At 41.9% G+C, this 21,917-nt stretch overlaps 1 protein-coding gene across 1 annotated transcript in view; it reads right to left on the bottom strand.

Moving 5' to 3' along the window:
• Positions 1-21,917, bottom strand: part of ADGRV1 (adhesion G protein-coupled receptor V1) — a 597,653-nt gene that overhangs the window by 6,053 nt on the left and 569,683 nt on the right. The window contains exons 88-89 of the mRNA XM_070056453.1: positions 8,621-8,812; positions 4,753-4,930 (exon numbers count right to left, since the gene is read on the bottom strand). Of these exons, the coding sequence (XP_069912554.1) occupies positions 4,753-4,930; positions 8,621-8,812 (370 nt within the window). The remainder of the gene's footprint in view (positions 1-4,752; positions 4,931-8,620; positions 8,813-21,917) is intronic.

Here is a 21,917-nt window from a genome sequence, read left to right as displayed (position 1 = left end):
AAAATCTGATGGAAAAAGTAGTACATGACTAGCTTTGGGACCAGGACTTCTTTTTTAAATCAAACTATTTTAATATACTTGCCTTATTATTTTAAAATATGCAAAAAAGTGTGCACTAACACACTGGCCTCAAAAACAACTTCTTGCTCATTTCACAATTGAAGATGACTGATATGTGTGTAAAAGCTTGGAAAGAAGTGACGGTGTTTTCCAACTTGGACACTGGCCCCTGCGCTATCCCTCTTAGAGGTCTAGTCTTTCTCACAGTCAGTGCAATCAGAAAGAGAACATCTTAGTCAAAAACAGCATCAGGTCTCCTGCTTGCCCTTTAGGACAATGACATTTTGACATTAAATTCTCTCTATTATGCCCAGTAAAGGCATTCTATCTGCTGAGTGAATCTAGATATTTTAGTATGTGCTTGAGTGGTTTAAAATTATTCTTGATCAAAAAATGATGAGTTCTGAGAGAGGTTAAAAAGTAACAGAAAATGTTTATCAAGGACTACGGAAGGCCTATTAGGTCAGTTTCCCTTCTTTAAACCTACTGTCCATCCTCAATGGAACATCACCTGGGACATGCAAGTCTAGAGCCACTAAGACAAACCTCAGTCTTACAGATCATAAATTCCAGCCGGGGCTAGTCCTCATTCCTATTTCAGCATGATAATCTGGCCACCCTTCCTGTTCCTAGGTAGAATTTGTTCAGGGATGGCTCATACGTCCTACTCTTACAGCCCAGCTAATTACTGGTGACTTATTCACCTCTGTCTTGCTGAGTAGGTATACTGTGACACATTTTAGTGTAGGGATTAGGGGAGGTGAAGAACATTGGATAAACCTGATGAACAGATGGTACAATTGGAGGTACAAACACATCTCTTCCCACATGGTCCTATCTAGAGGATTTATTTTTTGTCACCTAGAAAACTCTTAAGGATCAAAATCTTCTATCAAAATATAAAAAACAAAGAAAAAGCATTTATATCTTCCACCTGTGTTTACAGAATACTTTGTTATGAATAGTCCTAAAGCTAAGAAAGAAGAGTTACAAATAATGGGTGGTGAATGCCAGGACTTATTTTTGTCTTAAATTTCCAGTGTACTCTAAGGTCAGTTGAAAATGGAAGGATGACAGGAGGCCTGCCAGGAAGCCTGGGATACAGGGAGAAATTGGTGATTGTTACATACAGTTCCACATGGAAAGTTCTCACATACACTGAACAAGGTGCTGCTGAGAATAAGACAATCTTAACAGTATAGGATATTTTTTTTTAGGTAGAGGGGAAAATAGGAGTTGGCTAGCTCAGTTATTATAGATGGGAAGATGTGGCTAAGTGCTTTGGCTACTAGTAAGTATAGGAGCTGGCTGCCCCACCTCCTCACTCACTCACACATGCTCCGGTGGGTGCCTCACCTGCTCAGGCAGAGACTTCCACTTGGGATCCCTTTTCAATGTGGGACATGAGGTTTTTCTCAGGTTGGGTGGTGTGGATATGTGAATATTTCAAAAGGTTCAGAGAAAAATGGTAAGCTTATCGTGAGGCAAAAAAATTGAAATCCATGCAGTTTCTCACCATATATATTTTTCATGGACCTTTTGAAGATCCCTCATATGCATGAATTTCAAATTATTTTGTACTTTCTCAGATCTTTAACTTCCATATACATTCTTCTGGTAAGGGCTTTTTTGTGTGTTGATAGTCATTTAACAAAACACAATGTTTTGTTATTTATGCCGATTTATTGAGCAGTAGACTAATAATAACTCTAATGATAACTCAGTATATAAGAAACTCTGGATGCTTTAAAGTTCAATGGATCATACACAAAACTAAGTTTCAATTTATGTACTTGTTTTGTTGAGAAGTATGTGTGTGTGAAGATTAAACAAATTTCAAGCATAACATATATTACAGTAGGGTGTAGTTCCATGAGGAAATGAAATGGAAATACAAATTCAGAACAGATACAAGGGAATGATGTAAAATTTCCAACTGTCAAAGGAAAAGCCTGTTTATAGATTTTTAAAATGAATAGCAGTGATATCAAATTGCTGTGTTACTGAAGATGCCTTTGGATTAGTCTAACAAGAATAATGTGAGGTTTTTTTTTACAATATCAAAATTTGTACTAAAGTGGGAATGACATTGTTTTATATTATTTATAATTATGATGAAAAACTAGAATGCTTATTGGAAGAGCCACAATTCTCAGTATTTGCTTTGGAGGGGCCCATAGTCAAGATGGCCCTGAGACAGACCACAGTGTGAAGACTCAAATGTCACACACAGAGGCCAGGGAGACCAGCAACAGCCACTGACATGAGTCTCACGAGCACTGGATAAATGAGGGCAGCCATTATGCAGCTCCACTCAAGCAGTGCTATCTAGAATTCAAGTAACTCTCTTGCTAGATTTTTCTAAAAATTCTGGGGTTTTATGGGATAGTTCTAAATTTTTAATCTTAGCTCAATAAGGTTCAAACCTTATTTGGGTCAGACAAAAGAGACTGTTGGGATGAGTGAGGCCGATATGTCAACTGTGTTCTGCATGGGTGGAATGGCATGTGGGCTGTCCTTTACTTGACTGTATCCTATCATGGAATCTGTCCAAGGGTGGTGCCTGATTATTTTAGGGCCTTTTCAAAAAATACAGGGAACCTATGTTGGGGATTGTTATTTTGGTCTTTTAAAGTCTTCATTTCCTAATGAGTTTAGGGAACTCTAAGGAATGCTAAGCTAAATCTGTAAGCAAGTGATTCCATACATTCCTGAACCAAATGCATGTAATACTTGTTACATATATAGCACTCAGTTCTAATTTAATTATGCTCCAAAAATTCATTTTATGTTTCCAATATTAGAACCTCAACAACTGACAACACTGGAGGACCAAGACACAGTCTGCGCTAAGGATTATCTGGAACGTGGGAGCTCCTTCCCGGTCTCATTGCTAATGAACACTAATGCAGCTGATCATTCTCTTCTTTCTCAAACTCTGCTCTGCTCTTGCTATGGTTTCTCTGTGTATCCATTTCAAATGTAGGGATTCCCGGGAGGACCTCCCTCCCTTCTTCTCCATTTCCCACGCCCTGCTGTGCCTCTTCCTTCCTCTTCCTTTCCTCTCCCTTCCTCATCTCTTTCCCCTTCTCTCTCTCAGACCAAACCTGTTTACTTCCATAGCTTAAAGTATAATCTCTGCACTGAAGTATTTCAGATCCTTGTCTGTCCCCCTGGTCCCCTGCCCAAGATCCACACCTGAATATTTAGGAAACCCCAGGCCTAACGCAAGCCTGAGTTCATTCATTTCCCCCTTGCAAACAAACAAAAAAATCCAAATGCTCTGTGGATCATGCTTCAGCCATCCAGGTGAGAAGAGCAAGTTGTGAAACATAAAATATGAACATATGATGTTATTTTTATGAAATCTGGAGCAGTCTTTAAGATATAACATAAAATTTTTACATCCTAATGATACAGAAAAATGTCTTAGCAAAGGTGATGTACTTTATGGCAGACAACAAGCTATACTTTAGTATTTCAGCACACTCATCTGCACATGTGTGGACATCTGGAAACTGAAAGTCTATTGGAGGGGCCAGCATTGTGGTGCAGCGGGTTAATCTGCTGCTTTCAATGCTAGCATTCCCTACCACAGTAGTCAAGTCCCAGCTGCTCTGCTTCTGATCCAGCTCTCTGTTAATGTGCCTGGGAAAGCGGACAATGGCCCAAGTGCCTGGGCCCCTGCCACACATGTGGGGGACCTGCCTGGCTCCTGGTTTCAGCATGGCCCAGCCCGATCATTGAAGCCATTGGGGGAGCAAACCAGCAGATGGGAGCGCGCGCGCGCTCTCTCTCTCGCGCTCTCTCTCTCTCTCTCTCTCTCTCTTTCACACACACACACATACCCCTCTGTCTCCACCTCTTTCTGTACCACTCATCCCTTGAAATAAATAAATATATCATTAAAAAAGTTTCACTGGAATTTTTATAATGGACAGTTCAATGTTTTATGAGGAAAAAAATTTAAGTCTGCATATTAGATTTGAAAACAATGAAAATTACCTTAGGGTTATTTTTAATGTTCAAAATAGCATTTCTGACATATGAGCTGTCACTCTATCTATATTTTCAATGTAGAAATCAGAGAGCAGAAAGAATGCTATCCAGGGACTACCTCACTGGAAGCACCGTGGCCTTCACCAGGTGATGGTGGTGTAGTTTTTACCTGCTTTAGTGCATCCCCAGCATCACGTGCTGCTGACCTGAGACCGTTAGTGCTGTATTCCCCCTCTCCTGTAAGAACTATCCACTAGGGTCACAGTCTGAGTGGGACTGAACGTACAGCAAGGCCAGTAAAGCACTGTTGGTGTGGCACTTTGAACACACATCACGTTGTCTTCGAAAGTTGCCGTCTCCAAGAGGCTCCACAGGAAGCAAGTCCAAGGCAAGTGTCCCTCAGGGAGACTCCTACTGCTGTGTCTACTGAGCTTGGGTCAGTCGTGTACTGGTGTTCTAGCAAGATTCCAGGAAAGAGACAATTACACTTAAAGAGTGCCTTTTTCTTAAAAGCAAATGAAAAATGACTTTGTAATTGTGTTATATTCAATGCCAAGAACAAAAGATGTGAGAATTAGGCTGGGATTAGGAATGGGGCATGAGCATGAGATGGGGGTACTTTTGCAGCCTTACAGGGAAAAGCTGTAAACTGTACCCATACAGGGTGCCTACTTCTCATGAGTTTGTACGTACCAGTTTTTAATGCAAATATCAAATCATCAAACTCCTGAGACTCCTCGTCGGCCATCAGAGATCCCTGGCTGTAGCCTCCAGAGGACGGAAACGTGGCGCCGTTTTGTGGACTTTGCTTTAACTCAGGGCTGGCCTGACTGGCTTGTTGGAAGGATGCTCTCTCCCAGTCGGGTGGTACCTTTTTGGGTTGAAATAGGGGGAGAAAGGAAACTGTAATATAAATGCACACCCATTCACTTTAAAACCCACAGTTCATCACCCCTCTCACTTCAAAGGCCTTGTCAAAGAGTAACTGAATTGTTTTTAAATTAAGACCTTCAATTTCATCTTTGCTCGTTAGAAAACTGTGTATCCCTCTGTGCCCAATATTTCTATCCAATACTCCTTGGTTTCGCTATGCACTACTGTGTGGGGAATGAAAAATATTCTTTTAAACCCAATAAACACTTTTTTGGGTCAGAGTGTGCAAAAAAATTAATCTCTAAAATATAAGAACTAGTGAAGAACCTTCCTAATCCTTCACTTAAAGTACTGCGTAGGATTTTAAATGAAATATGTCCTGGGGTACTTCAAAAAATTCCCAGAACAGAACAACACTGAAAAGTAAGCTTATTCTGGTGTACAGTATTGTGAAATTCATGCCCTTTTATTTTCATAATGCACATTATCATGAACTTGTTGAGTTTCCTCGTATCTATAAGAACATACTAAATTGAAAAAGAAAGCTCCTTCACATTCTTCTAGCTTTTGATGTAAAAAATAGCTGTGTCCTGGAATGATTAAGTGAGTTTACTTCCCCTAGGTTACTGGTAAACAACCCTGTAATCCTTCCCTTCCTATGTTTCTGCTGCTTCTCCGCATGGCTTTTTAGCATGTCTTTGACAATCCCTCGTTGACAGCTGGATCAAGGCCAATTCTAAGCTTCTGGGGAATGCAGAGCACACTCTAAACTTTGCTGTTGTGCAACATCCCAGATGTCTGCTCCAGTGGTGGCTCAGGCCCAGGAATTGGATGGTTGCATCTGTTGCCTCCCAATACAAAGTTCTCTGAGCGATTGCACGGACACCTCATACTGAGCAAAGTGACCTGAGGGCCTTAGAATTAAGCAAGAGGAGAAAATGAAACGTTAGGAAACCTCACTAAGAAGCTAACCACCTACCCAGCACTGAATAATAAAGCCTTCTGTGTTGACACATTTTTCACAAGGGTGCTTGAAAAAGTTCAAGCAAAAATGGAAATGCAATTAAAAGATGCTTGTTTTGGCACACCATTTAAAAGGTGGTAAAAATGTGTATTGTGAAAGAGCTCTTCAAGAATTTCAGTTTTCATTTCATGTTCCATGAACGTTTTGGAGTACTGCTATATCTGTATTCTTCAATTCAGTAGTTACTGGACACACACACACTTAAAATGTGGCCAGAGTGAATGATAAACTGGAGCTTTAAAGTATTTCACTTTAGTTAGTTTAAATTTAAATAGCCACAACCAACTAATGACTGCTGTATCTGACAGCTCAAATCTAGACAAGTGCTAAATTGGGTAACCATTCAAAAATAATAAAATATTTTAAGGATTCATTTCTGAATTGTTGATCCTAAAAATATTCCTGTTTCTACTTGTAATGCTTGTGATAAAATTATTCAATTTCAAGAACTTTTAGGATAGAAAAATGATACTAGATTTCCAAACATTCAAAGGTAATAAAGGCATATCTCAATTTTTAAGTAGTTTATTTAAACTCACTCATTTTGCAGTTCAAATTGTGTACCCCTTGGGGCCGGTGCTGTGGCACAGTGGATTAAGGCCCTGGCCTGAAGCGCCGGCATCCCATATGGATGCTGGTTTTAATCCCAGCTGCTCCTCTTTTGATCCAGCCCTCTGCTGTGGCCTGGGATAGCAGTAGAATATGGCCCGAATCCTTGGGCCCCTGCACCCACGTGGGAGACCTAGAGGAAGCTCCTGGCTTTGGATCGGCTCAGCTCCAGCCGTTGCAGCCATCTGGGGAGTGAACCAGCAGATGGAAGACCTCTCTGTCTCTACCTCTCTCTGTAACTCTTTCAAATAAATAAAATAATTCTTAAAAAAATTGTGTACCCCTTGACTCAAATCCCCTCATTTCTCTCACGCCAGCCTCTGGCAACCACCTTTCTACTTTTTCCCTGTTACTAGTTCATAGTAAATTTTCTATTCAAACCAAAAAAATAGAATACTTGATTTGTAGTGAGTTACCTTAATTTTAACCTGAGATGAATAAAATTAATTTCTACATTGCCACAGAGGACAAAAGAAAATCTCTGGGGAGACATTATCTACTTATCAAGAAAATTTCATTTTCAGGGAGATTTACCTTGATTTCTTACTACTTTTTAAAAAAATTTTATTTATTTATTTATTTTTTTATTTTTGGACAGGCAGAGTGGACAGTGAGAGAGAGAGACAGAGAGAAAGGTCTTCCTTTGCCGTTGGTTCACCCTCCAATGGCTGCTGCGGACGGTGCGCTGCGGCCAGCGTACCGCGCTGATCCGATGGCAGGAGCCAGGAGCCAGGTGCTTCTCCTGGTCTCCCAGGGGGTGCAGGGCCCAAGCACTTGGGCCATCCTCCACTGCACTCCCGGGCCACAGCAGAGAGCTGGCCTGGAAGAGGGGCAACTGGGACAGAATCCGGCGCCCCGACCGGGACTAGAACCCGGTGTGCCGGCGCTGCAAGGCGGAGGATTAGCCTAGTGAGCTGTGGCGCTGGCCTCCTTACTACTTTTTTTTTTGAGATGCAAACACATCCTCCCTGGCTCTTACAGCAAAGACAGCAGTTAAAGAATAGGAGCCATGCTCATCTCAGGCCCTGGAGAAATGGTTTGGGACCCAGGTTACCATCTCTTCCTGGCAAAGCGTCTTCAGCTGTGTTTTAAAACCTGAGCAGTGGCCTCCAGCTCTGGGCAGCATTCCTGCTGGGTTGGTGGCAGTGTGATTTCAGACACAGGAAATGGAAACGCTGCAGAGAGTGTGCAGAGAGCAGCGGGCGGCGGATTTCACAGAGGAGAGCCTGGCTAGTTTTCCAGTGGTGCTGCAGAAGCACTTCTGAGCCCCTGATCTGAGAGTCCCAGGTAGCGCTATGGAAGCTCTGGCATGTGTCCTTTCTGTGGAGTGTTTGTTGGGATGAAGCAGCGAGTTTGGATGGGCAAAGGAGCAGAGCTGTGAAAGTACTTTTAGGAGGAAGAGTATTTCAAAGACCATTTCTTAGGCAGACCGAGTCTTTGCTGAGTCAAATTGGGAAGATTTCTAAGAAAAAGAAGTCGGCCGGAGCCGTGGCTCACTAGGCTAATCCTCCGCCTAGCGGCGCCGGCACACCGGGTTCTAGTCCCGGTGGGGGCGCCGGATTCTTTCCGGTTGCCCCTCTTCCAGGCCAGCTCTCTGCTGTGGCCAGGGAGTGCAGTGGAGGATGGCCCAAGTGCTTGGGCCCTGCACCCACATGGGAGACCAGGAGAAGCACCTGGCTCCTGCCATCGGATCAGCGCGGTGCGCCGGTGGCAGTGTGCCGGCCGCGGCGGCCATTGGAGGGTGAACCAACGGCAAAGGAAGACCTTTCTCTCTGTCTCTCTCTCACTGTCCGCTCTGCCTGTCAAAAAAAAAAAAAAAAAAAAGGTATGTTGTGATGTCCTGTTAGAACAGCTCACAGGGCAGGGGAGAAATGAGTTAGATAACAACAGTGAAGAAATCAAGTACCACAGGCCAGAGGGTTCAGGAGATACAAGATTAAAAGTCGCCTCTCATCATTCATTTTGTACTCTGTATGAGATGGGGGGGGGGGGTGTCTGTGAATAAGAGTGAGAGCAAGAGAGCAAGACAGAGAGGGCAAGGAAGCAGGCAGGCACCTCCTCCAGGGCACTGATAAGGTTCTGGGTGGACTTGTTGATCTCCCCTCCAGCGGGAGGCATTCCACTCCCCGGCGTGAAGAAGGCTGTGCTGGGTCCTGGATGCCCATTCATCTCCACTGTGTAGCTGGCCTTCATAGGACAACACATTTGGTTGTGCAAAATGAAATAAACCACAAACACGTAGAGTCCCTGCAAGAGAAAGCACACCAGCATGTCAAAGGACATTCTGATAACACGGCTGCACAAGGATCACAGGTGTAAGAGGAGTGGACTTTCTACTAGAATTTCCCAGATTCTACCCAAACCTGGGAGTTACAGGATGTGTTAGGAGTCTAGCACGAGGCCCCTGTAATAGTCAAAAGCCATAAAAAAAAAGTTAGCCAGTGTCATTTAGGAAATCTGACCTCTTACCAACAAATTGTGTTTTTTTCGTGGTTAAAACGTGCTACTGTGATACTTAACCTTTCAAATATATGAAAGCAGAGTTACAGAGGTATATCTGATTAGCTGTAGATGTTTTGTTTTAGAAAACAAACCTCTTGTCTCCCAAAAAGTCACCATCCTTTCCCATCTACCTCTGTCTCATTTTTTCTCTCTCTCAGCAGAATGGCTGAAGTGCACCACTGATGCTTTGTTCACATTGCAGATTCTGGGAGGGCAGCACTGACTGCAGCTCCTGATTTCATTTCTAGGTGTCACCTCTTTCTTCCATCTGGAAACCGAATCGCCAGGTCAGGGCTCAGAGGAATTCCATGGATTATTTAACAGCCAGCACGCTTTGCTGCTCAGTACATGTTACATAACAAGACAGTGATCTTGTGCACGCCTCAAGAGCTGCTGGGCCTTTAAATTCTTCTGCAACCCGGTCAAACGCTTGATAATTACTCTGCTTCCGTCACAGATAGCCGCTCGCGTTTTGTGCTTGTATTCCGGACATTGCCTACCCTGGCTGTCCTTCATCATCTCCACAAGGGATCTACTGTGTATTTCTAATGGTGCTTCTGTAACGCTTGGTAATTTTGACCTTTATGCGTAGCCAACAAGATATGTTAAATGGTGCCTTTTGTATCTGCTCCTCCTGGTGTTTTAAGTTTTGGACTCAAACGAGAATGTTTGTAGTTACTAAAATTTTTAATCCACAAAAATAAAAGTAATTCAGTTTATTAGGGAAGAAAAGGAGATAACATGAAGGGTTCTCAGAAAATAAGAATAAGTCTCTTCATTTTGTGACTGCACTCTCCCAGGTCCCTAACATTCCCAGAAGTGTAGAAGCATTAATGTACTTGTAGGCCTGAAACGTGCATCTGCTGGTATAATCAGTAAAGAGTCAATGAAAAACCACCCAGTGCCCGAGACTTAGGAACAACTTTTATATAAAATGGAATTAGACGACAGTCCTCAAGTATGCCAGCATTTGATCTTTGCTGCCATTTCTGGAACAATATATATATATATATTTTGACAGGCAGAGTGGACAGTGAGAGAGAGACAGAGAGAAAGGTCTTCCTTTGCCGTTGGTTCACCCTCCAATGGCCGGCGCACCGCGCTGATCCAAAGCCAGGAGCCAGGTGCTTCTCCTGGTCTCCCATGTGGGTGCAGGACCCAAGCACTTGGGCCATCCTCCACTGCACTCCCTGGCCACAGCAGAGAGCTGGCCTGGAAGAGGGGCAACCGGAAAGAATCCGGCGCCCCCACCGGGACTAGAACCCGGTGTGCTGGTGCTACAGGCAGAGGATTAGCCTATTGAGCCGCAGCGCCGGCCATGGAACAATATTATAAGCCTTTCTCCCTCCTCCTCAGGTTGGTAGCTACTCTGTATAATTAAAACAATGTTTTAGAATTAGTGGTTTATCTGCTAAGAGTATTTTTAAATGGAATTGCTGTAAGTATGGTATAAAATTAAACAGAAATGGTTTATTACCCTTTGAACTAGGGTTGTTGGGTTTTTGGGAAACAACGTTAATATTGTAAATTATGTAGGGTAAGTGAGTTAGTTTCATGTGACAGTGATACTGCAAACTTTAGCAGAAAGAAATCTTCCTGAAAACACTCATGCACATCCAAAATTTTTCTTGTACAAATAACTTTTCACATGGTTATGACCTAATTACATTGGCCGCAGAGATAGACAAAACAGGAAAAAAATTAAACTGTCAGCCCTAAAAATGGAGCAAATGTTACTGATTTATTTCAGGATTGTCTAAATGTTGTGAAGTGATAGGGTAAAGCTGGATCAGGAAACAAAACCCATGCTTTAAAATTCATCTCTAAGGACCCATTTGTTAAAACAGCACATTCTCTCTCTTGTTTGTTTTTATTTCTAGTCTTCTGTGCTTCAGGAAAGGAACTGCCTAATGAAAATAACTTGCATGTGAAAATCACACTTTTTTTTCTTCAAAGTACAGAAATACACAGTCAATATTTTGCATCCTTTAGAAGTGTCCCAGGAAACACACACATGATCGAAATGGAAAGGAAAGAATGTTTAAGTGCAGATTGTGTGGCATTTGTCTGTGTCCTGCCCAGGCTGGGCAAATATAGAAATGGGGCCTTGATTATCCAAAGTACTCAGCTGCGGAGCTTTCTGACCTCAGAGTAAAAACAAGTTCCCAGTTCCAGAAGCTGCTTCTGAAGTCCCAGGCCCTCTTCTGTATGTTGAGCTGCAAAACAACTTTAAGAGAGCATCTAGAATCTCAGCTATTCCATCCAGTATTTGCTGATTGCCCACTCGGTGCAGTGTTGGGTGCTGAGTTGCAAGCATAAGCATTTCTCTCCTATTCTCAAGGTGCTTAAGGGGAAAGTGATTGCCACAATGATTCAGATGCTGCTCGGTACACTCACATCCCAAGTCCTACCCCAGCTGCCTGCTCACACGCACCCTGGGAAGCAAGTGATGGCTTAAGTACTTGGGTCTCTGCCACCCACATGTGAGACCCGGATTGAGATCCAGCTCCTGCCTCTGACTTAACCCCACCATGCTGTTGGAGACTGAACCAGCAGATGGAAGATCTCGATCTCTAGATTGCCGTCTCTTTACATTTCAAATATTCTTTTTATTTAAAAAAAATACAATAGTCTACAAAATAACAGGTTCTTCAGAAACAGAACATATGAAGAGTTCCTCAAACAGATCATGGAAGTAAAAAACGTGTTGCAGGAAAAAACTATGCATGCATTTCAAGGTGTTTTTGCACCCAAATGAACTCAATTTCATTTTGCCATGAACTCTTTGAAGGATCCACCTGTGTTTCCCAGTCTTTACCACGTGAAGGCATACAAGGGAAGGGGATTCTTTCAATTATTTGCTGAATCTCCTACTACAATCATGAAAAAATGCTTCGCAAAGTTTTCAGTTGGAGCCTATCTAGATTGGCCATACCCACAACCACTGATTCTGTATTTCTTTTGGTTTGGAAACACAAACATAGTCACCAACATTCTGTGAGACACAAATGTAATCTCAGTGGTCTAGAGGAGCTAAGAAAGGCTCTTAGCCTCGTCATGGAGTAAAATAAGTACAGGAGATTTGAGTTGCAATCTCAATCACTTCTATCCGTTCCATACAAGAAGACTTAATATCACTTCACAAATTAGACTATGTTATCATGGTAGGGAGAAGTGGTTAAAACAGGAAGCTAAGTTAGGCTTCACACTCTCCCGAGACCTTCTTTTAAGTTCCCTAAGGCTTAAACTCCTCCCTACCCCTCTCCCCCAATTGCCATTACTGCCTTAGTTTCATTGAGTTCTTAAGAGATAGCAGGAGAAGGGAATGCAGACTTCATTAGAATGAAGTTTTCTTCCACTCAAAAAATACAAATGCAAGACTAGGAGAGGAGAGAAAAATTTCTATTAAGTTGCAACCTCCAAGAAAATAAAGAGACCATGCTGTATTTTTTTCATTTACAGTATGGTCTCTGGTGTGCATGGGGAACTTAAGAAATAATATCTGTTAAATAGGGGACCATGGGTTTTCAGGTTCAGCAGTGGGAGAGAGTAGGAAGGGGTGAGGGCAGGCTGGGGTCTGGGGAATGTGGAGGTTTTAGACCTTGAAGTCTCACATGGCTGGCACTGATCATTCAGCAGATGGTCAGCACACCTTTTGCTTCAGCTAAATCCTCTGTCTCAAGTGGTACAGGTGCCAAGATTCTGCATGGGAGAAAGACACATCCACTCCAGGCTGGGTCTCTCCTCTGCTGTGTTGGATTTTCCGCTGACGGCTTTGTGCTGAGCCTCCCGTGACTTTCCTGTGTCTCTGGCTTTCCTCACTGCAGCTGTCCCTGATGGCGGCTACTTATTTTTTAAAGGCTTGCTGGTTTTGCTCTCCCCTTGGCAGACACACTCCTGGGAAGTCTCCTGGGTCTCTTGTCTCTATCTGCTCTCGGGCAGCTGACCCACTGCTGTTTTGCTTCACTGGTGTCTCAGCAGAGAGACAATGGCTTTAACATCAGTGACGGAACCAATGCACCATTTCTGCATTTGTGCCCCCACCCCCAGCTGTGAGAAAGGTAACAGTTTTATCTGTAAGGCTTTAATTTTTGTTATTTTTTACATCTAAAGTTTCTCCTGTTAATCATTTCATTTATAAGACTCCACAATCTAGCTCGTGCATTCAATACAAAGAGAAAGCAAACCCTGAACTCACCTTGACAGTAAAGGAGAAGTCTGTACAACAGGAATAGTCAGAAATCTGTGGGAGCAATTATTACTCCAACGCTTCATAAAATATTTGGATGGGATGGGTAACTCCCACGTATTCACTATGGTGTATGTCTTGTTCTTCTACAATTCTTGGCATAGTATCAATTCAAACTAGTACTCAGTGAAAGAAGCTACTGGTTTCGCACATGTCCATGCCAAAGTTTGTGGGTAGCGAGCCTTTATTTTTCAAGTCTAGATAGATGTCTCTTCTTCATTTTGTAATTCCTAGGTTTTATCATAAACACCCAGTGTACAGACATGATACTCTTTATTTTATAAACCCAGGCTTCTATCGGCAATGTAAGAATATATATCTCTCTGTCTCTCATGGACTTGAGAAATATTTGGTCAGAGTTCTCTTTGTGATAAATACTCATGAGTCAAAGATAATTATTAGGTCACACCATCATAATATCATCTCCAGATGACATTTACAAGCCCTGTTCTTTAGCTTTTCCTTTGGAGACAATTTTACAGTGCTTCATCTAGGACCCTTAATGTTCTTCAAGTTCCTGTGAAATGTCAAAGCAGGGAGCACTCATCAGTCATGAGACCACTTATCAGGAGCCAGACTACTTCTGACAAGATAGTAGGAACAGCAAATCACGTTTCTTAAAGTTACAGGACTACAAATCCCTGATCCCATTAACCTCCTTGCTTTGAGAGTTCCTAGATTAGAACATTTTCTAAAGTACCAATCAACTTGGGTGGTAGGACTGAGTAGAGAAGACTGGAGGTGGTCAAAAAGTACAGTATAGCAGAGGTTTGGAACCTGTGAATTTTTTAAAGACTTTAATTAAGCATGGAGGAAAGCATTGAGCTGGAGTGAACTTTGAATGATATTTTTTATTTAAAATATCACATTGTATACTTAAATATTGCTATATGTAGTTTTTGTTTTTTTAGATTTTATTTCTTTGAAAGGCAGAGAGAGAGACAGATCTTCCATTGCTGCTTCACTTCCCCAAATGACCAATAACGTTCATTTCTGGAATAAGCCAGGAATTCCATCCTGATCTCACACGGGTGGCAGAGGCCTAAGAACGTGGGTCATCTTCCACTGCCCTTGCAGTACTAGGAAGTTGAATGGGAAGTAGAATAGCCAGGACTCAAACCAGCACTTGCTTATGGGAGTCAGGTTATCACAGAGGTTAAACCTGGTGCACCACAATGCTGGCTCCTACAAGTAGTTTTAAAGATAATTTTCATCAGCAGCCTTTAAATTGCCTTTTTGAAAATGAGGCCTTAAAAATTTAGTGTCTAGACATACTTCCCAATCATCCTATGAATTAAGCGTAATTGTTCAGACAGTAATCAGTGACCAAAGAATAGTGTTGATCATGGTGAGGAAAACAGAAAATGGGATGACCCAGTGCCAATAAAACTGAGAAAAGAAGGAATCACTTAGTTGTGGAAGCTAAATTAAATTTCACACATGTTTGAGACAAAAATATGTAAGATATTTTAAGACCATATTTAAGATAAGGAGAGAAGGCAAGGTTAGAGACAGAAGTGTGGTGAATAGCTAATGTAATGTGGAAAGCTGAGACCATGTGGGTATGTGATTTTTTTTTTTTCAAGAGGAAGACATTGTACACAGCAAAAAGCAGAGTGCCCAGGATTGCACACAGCTCAAGGCCTTAGTGAGGGAGGAGGAGGACCAGTGAAGTAAACAAGAAACAACTGGCCAGCCACACCCGATAAAAAGGGCAGTGACAGCCATATCAGGGAAGCCAAGAGAAGATCCTGTCCTAGAAAAATATGGTGGGGTCTACGTTATCAAAATCAGTCATCAGGAAGAAAGAGAACGAGAGTTTTGTTCACTTCAGGTGTGACTGGTATCTTTGGGAAAGGCAAAACCACAATAGAGAGATGGTGAGAGTCGATGAAATACATCCTCCACAGCCGTGTGAAGAAATACGTGCTCGACAGTAGTGTCAAGGAGAGCGCCTCTTCAGAGTAGATGACTAACCTAACTCAATACATTAGATCAGCCAGTTCGACAACGTGATGGGAGTGATTTACTCCTTCTACACCACTCACCGCCATCATTATTTTTCTTATTCAGAGCAAAAGACTGAACAGCACAGATACTCCTTTTGGAATCACACCCTGAACCAGGTGTTCCATCTGCAGAGAGATGCTGAAGGCACAATGCACATTTCTTATTCTCTGTGATGCAGGACTAATGTGGGTGTGCTTTCCTGTCTCTGACTTCAGAATCCCTTCTGGAGATGCCTGATGTGAATTCCTGACTTATTCCTGCCCCACAAGTTGTGCAAGGCAGTCAGTCAGCCACAGACATTGTGTACACACACACAAATATACATATATACATTTATATAGCTTCTAGATTCTTTTATACTGCTTTTAAGTGGGAAAAGTAAGTCAACTTTGAAGAGTTTACTGATTTCATAATAATGTGGTTAATTAAATATCAAAGATGATCTAACCAGCCTTATTTTAGAAATATTCTCATATGAATCTATTCCAGAACAATGACATAATCCTTACTAAATTCTGAAGAAATGTAGAACTCCACATACTATGCGTCACGGTACTGAGACACAGCTGTAAATTATGTCCTGATGAAAAGAGAAATTTATTGATACAATTGGCAAAATGAGTAGATTCCTGGAAGTCTCACCAGCAGATAAATACTCCTTCAGTTATCAAGCTTCTGGGAATTTTTTTCATTTATAGATTTGAGATAATATTAAGAACCAGAATATATATATAAATATAAAAATTAAAAAATTTGTTATTTTCAACTATTCCTTTCTGATGATACAGAATTGTTGAACAGGGTCAAGTTATTTAGTATCTTTTTGTTGTATTTTTAAGATTTTATTTATTTGAAAGGCAGAGTGACAGAGACAGAGAGACAGAATGGGGGGTCGAGAGGGAGGGAGGAGAGAGGGGAGGAGATAAGGGGGGAAGAGAGAGAGAGAGAGAGAGAGAGAGAGAGAGAGAGAATGAATGAATGAATGAATCTTTCAATCCCTGGTTCACTTCTCAAATGCCTTCACAGCTGGGGTTGGGTCAGATTGAAGCCAGGAGCCTAGAACTCCTTCTGGGTCTCCCACATGGGTGCCAGGGACTCAAGCATTTAAGCTATTGTCTGCTCCTTCCCAAGGAGTAGATCAGTGGGAAGCTGGATTGGAAGCAGCAGTGGGACTTGATTCCAAGGACTCCTGCATGAATGCGGGTGCCTCAAGAAGAGGCATAGCCTACTGTGTCACAACACTTGCCCCCTGCAATTTTCTTATCACTGAAACAAGGACAGAAGGATTACTCCGGTGATTTCTGCAGAATAATTGATTTATCAGCAAAACTAAAAGTCTATGTATACTTTAATTTTCAAAACAAAAATTTAAAAGCAAATTAAATTCATATAGAAATGGGGGAAAAAGAAAATATAAGTCGTCAACAAAATTTTTATACCCAATCTTAAAAAAAACTCAGAAATAACCAATCTCGGACATAGACTTTCTGAAAGCTACATTTCTAGAGAAGGTTTTTTCCCTAACCATTAATTATGTAAGGACATGTTTTCATATGTAAGCACTTTTTTGGAATAAGAGCTGAAAGTTGTATCTATAGTTGGGCAATCACTGGGGTAACCTCAGACTCTAGTTTGCCTGTGACAGTCTATGTTTGCTTGGGATTCTTGGTTTAGCCTGTTGACTCAGCATTTTTATTAACATCACACTCTTTCACTCAACTGGCCATGACAGTGAATTACACAGCAAACTAGCACTTGCTCACCAAGGGCCAGCACTGCGGAAACTATACTCTTTGATACAGTAGAGCTATAAAATCCCGGTCTCAGCCAGCCTTCTTGAGTAAGGATGATCTGCAGTTAAAACTCTCTGAACCATCTTTGCCCCATGCACTGAGTTAACACCTAACAGCTGAGTGTCCACCTGGTCGTGCACTGCAGGCTCAGTCCTGCCCCCCAAGGATCTCATGCTCACTCACGAGGTCTGACACTCCCAGGTGTAACAGGAGGTCCTCTGCTGTCTGACCCTCAGACCACAGCTTGATGGGGAAATCAGTCAAGAAGGTGGGTCCAGTGAAGGCCTTACCTAAATTGAGAGATGCCATTCCCAGTATTTCTTTTTTCAAGACAAAATGTTTTTTAAAATAACGATAAATAATCTTTTTAAAAGTGTTTCATTTACTTAGAGAGAGAGAGACACAGGAGAGCGAGCGAGCACACTAGCTAGCTGTAAGTTCCCTCTCCAAATGTTTGCAGCTGCCAGTGAGGATGGAAGCTGGGAGCCAGGAACTCCACCAGGTCTTCTGTGTAGTTGCGTGGACCTAACTATCTGTTCCATCACTGCTCCTACCCAGCGTTTAGCATTAGCAGAAGCTGGAATCAGGAGTAGAGCTGGGATTTGAAGCCAGGGATTCTAGTAAGGTACATGGGCAGCCTAACCTGTGTCTTAACCACTAGGCAAACACCTGCCTCTTTCATACTATTCGTCAAAGATTTTTGCATGTCCACTGTACGGGAAATTCTGTGATCAATAAAGTGCTGTAAAGACTTGCTACCTGCTTCAGAGAATACCCTAGAGCTAAAAAGATAGGACAAGTGTACACAGTCAAGTCCGGTGGCATAGACTGTTTGCTGCTATGTGTGGGTCCACACCTTGGATTTCTTCCTCAACAGAAAAGTACAGTTTTATCAAGGGTGGGTCCGTTTCACATGTCACCTGCTTGGGATGAAAGTCAAAGGGAAATCAAGATTTAACTTCATATATCTAGAGATATCTCTATATCTATCGATCAATCGATCGATCTATCTAGATATTCATACATCTACTCCATAGCTTCTCAGCACTTAATTTCTCTATAAGTTACACAGGTAGCAAATGATAAAATTTCTAGTAGGATTTCTCTTAATGACCAGGATCTCAAGTCAATCAACTGTTTTCCTTTTGTAAAGAAACTGTAATTTATATAAAAGTTTCTCTTGCCAAAACAGACATAAGAATTCCTCCTCATGTGGGATCTCTGTCCTTAATGTGTTGTCCAATGTGAATTAATGCTATAACTAGTACTCAAACAGTATTTTACACTTTATGTTCTGTGTGGGTGCAAACTGATGAAATCGTTACTTAATATATACTAAATCTATCTTCTGTATATAAAGATAATTGAAAATGAATCTTGATGTGAATGGAATGGGGGAGGGAGCGGGAGATGGGAGGGGTGTGGGTGGGAGGGAAGTTGGAAGTTATGGGGGGGAAAGCCATTGTAATCCATAAACTGTACTTTGGAAAATTATATTTACTAAATAAAAGTGTTTATAATAATAAAAAATTGCAATATCGATATTGATTGCCTAAATGAATATTAATGAGACTCAAATAAAATGAAGGTAGGATGCATATTTGTAAGCTGTAGATATTTTCTAAAGAGGAGGTGATATTGTTTTTACTGCTAAAAGAATTTGTACAGTGTTAACCTCATCCTTAACCTGTTGATTTGCTTCTTTGTTCAGCACATTCCTACGCATTGAGGTGGTCTCCCACAAGGTTGCCTTCTGAGAAATAACTTGGCATTGTAAGGCTCTGCAGGATCTTGGTGGCTGAACGCTTCGTATGGCCCCAGCCCTGTCTTTCCTGGAACAAGCAGAGAATACACACCAAGGTGTCTGTCTTCTGCGAGGCACTGGTAGCTCATGTGTTTCACCAGAGGACTTGCTCTTTATTGAATCATTTCACAAGAAGGCAGGGAGTGGGAGGGAGGTGGGAAACCTTGAAGGGTTCCCCAGAGCCTTCACCTTCGCAGTAGAGAATATAATGCAATCTTGTAATCTGGCTAATAAGCTCTTCAGTGGCTTGGTCCTCATCTGTCACCACTGCCTGCGTCACGATCCACACTCCAGGCATCCTGAACCATCCGGGGCTTTCAGTTCCTCAAAACGTGCTGTGTTCTTTTTCAAGCTTATCCTGTGGTCTTGCTGTGCCCTCTGCCGCTCTTCCTCCCCTAATCCAGCGAGCCCTACTTGTTCCCTGGCAGGTTCCTCCAGGATGTGGGATGCTTCGTTGGCCACCCCCCCTTCCCATACGGGACCAGGTAATCCAAAGTGCTCTCCCAAACCCAGCACTTTCCTCAGGCATACTTGCTGGATGAGTGAATACATGAAGTCAAAAACAGCCTATATTACCAGGAGCCTAGGACAAAGAGGGCAAAGCAGACCAACTGCCCCACGTGAAGAGCTTCTGTGCCTACGGGCTCACTCTTAAGGAAGAAATGGGTCTGGTCATATCATCAGTGCTACCTCCTCAATACATCTCCCCAGATGTTTTGGAAGCCTTAAACTTTGACGGCTGCTCCTATACCCATGACTCAGCCCCCATGGCAATATGAGTTTGAAGATGTGTAATCAGAAATTTTTATAGACTTGGGACAAAGGCCAGCTATAGTTGTAGGGGATGTGAAAAGCAATAAAGCTAAATCGTGTGTGTGTGTGTGTGTGTGCCCACACATACATTTAAAACTCCTGAGAGTAGATAAAAATGTTTCCACATTTTGCTACTTCATTGGCTTAAAAATAATTTTAGATCTATCAGGCATCAGCTATGTCTAAAGAGAATTTTTTTTTTCTAAAATTAAGGAACTAAACCCCAAACCCTGTATTTTTTGTTTCCTTTATGTAGTTTTGCAACTCTTTCATGCAGGGAGTGGTTTATAAGTTGAATTTAAATGTCACCACTTTAATAGGGAATGAAATGATTCTAACACAGGTTGTAATTTTAGAATGAATAAAAATGTGGAATTGATAAAACACAGAAAATATCCCTACAGTTCTCTGAAAGAACAACCTTAAAATATAAGCAAATATTCTAGGTTTGTATGAAGAAATGTTTGTACAGTTAATAAAGGTAATATATTCACATTTATTTACACATCCTCAGTGAAAAAAATGGCAAATCTATGTTTTCTACCCCATAGCAAAAGAATGATTGTGATCTTTTATAGGAAGTGTCAGTAACAGCAAAGTCTGCATATAAGGAAACAGTAAGTCACCCCTGTAAGATATGTGACATGGGACAAAACAGATTTCTCTGCGCTTACCTACTTTTATTTTCTCTTTAGTTTACATACTGTCGCCTGTTTCCTACAGATTTTACACATGTGTGAAATGACGAGGCTTCAGATGTTAGTAAGTTGGGTCTCTGCATTTTCCTTTAATTATGAAGCTGATGTCAGTGGCAAAGGGAATATCTAATTTTGAAAAAAACTTTACTGAGAGGCAGACAACACTCCCATCCACTGGTTCACTTCCTAAGCACCTGCAGTGATTGGGACTGGGACTGAAAGAGGGAGCCAGAAGCCAGGAATGCAATCCAGGTCTCCCCACATGGGTGTCAGGAACCCCATTACATGAGCCATACATCTGCCTCTCAGGGTCTGCATTAGCAGAAAGCTCAAATCAGGAGCCAGAGCTGGGAACTGAACCCAGGTACTCCAGTGTGGGACACAGGCATCTTAACTGCTAGCTAACTGCCTAATTCCCATTTTTTTTTTTTTTGTTTGTTTTTTTTAGGGCAGTTACACTTTAGGAAAGGGAGAACTTAGCACCACTAAGAATAATTGCCTAATTGACAGTAGGTGCATACCTTTAATATGCTGTGTGATTGTGAGATCTCTGTACAAACACCTACAAAATTAGTGGTGAATTAAAAACATACTTATTATAGTAGCAAATCAAAGTCAGAGAATCCTAGAAGTGTAAGATACAATAAGCAACATGCACAAGTAGTAGTCATTTCTACACCACTGAAATTCTATGAGCCTCACACTGTATTGGGAACTTTGCCAACATTGCCATTCAAGTATTCCAACAATTCTACAAAGCAGGTGCTACAAGCCTTCATCCTATGGACCTCTGAGAGCTTCAGTAACTTCCTCAAGCACATGGAGGCTTGGAAACCTGGGTGTGAAGTGACTGCAAGCACAGAGGTTTGTGCTGCCTTCAGGTTTGAGAAGTGAAGGAATTCAGGACAATGGCAAAATCCAGGCAGTACTAGGAGTACGCAGTGGAGGTGGCATTCACACAGGTTGGGGCATCTGCAAGTGTTGAAGCCACCAGATGGCCCAGGACACATGGAGTGACCCCTGCTCTCTCCTTCCTCAGTCCCAAACCCATTCTCCATTAAATCCATTATACTTCCAAAATATCTCTTGCAGCAGGTTATGGCTCAAGTAGTTGGGTTCCTGCCACCCACTGATGAGACTTGGGTTAACTTCCGTTTTTAGCTTTAGCCCTTGTCAGACACTGTGGGCATTTGAGGACTAAAGTAGTGGACATGATTCATATTCTCTCTCTCTCTCTCTCTGCCTCCCTCTAAAAAAATAATAAAATCCTGAGAAATTAAAAACATTTATCAGTTCACCCCCTAATCACCCCACCAAGCCCCTGTGGTAGTTTTCTATAAGAGAAGATGACACTTCACTTACTTATAACCTTTTAAAGATTATCACTCACTTTCAGATAAAGGCCTACAAATGGGCATGTCTTGGCATCATCTGGATTCTATCCCCTGTTCCGTGGTCATCACAGTCACCCCTCTTCGTCCAC

The sequence above is a fragment of the Oryctolagus cuniculus genome, chromosome 14 (assembly GCF_964237555.1).
Source record: "Oryctolagus cuniculus chromosome 14, mOryCun1.1, whole genome shotgun sequence".
In the NCBI taxonomy this organism is placed as follows: Eukaryota; Metazoa; Chordata; class Mammalia; order Lagomorpha; family Leporidae; genus Oryctolagus; species Oryctolagus cuniculus.
This window is presented reverse-complemented; position numbering and strand designations above follow the sequence as displayed.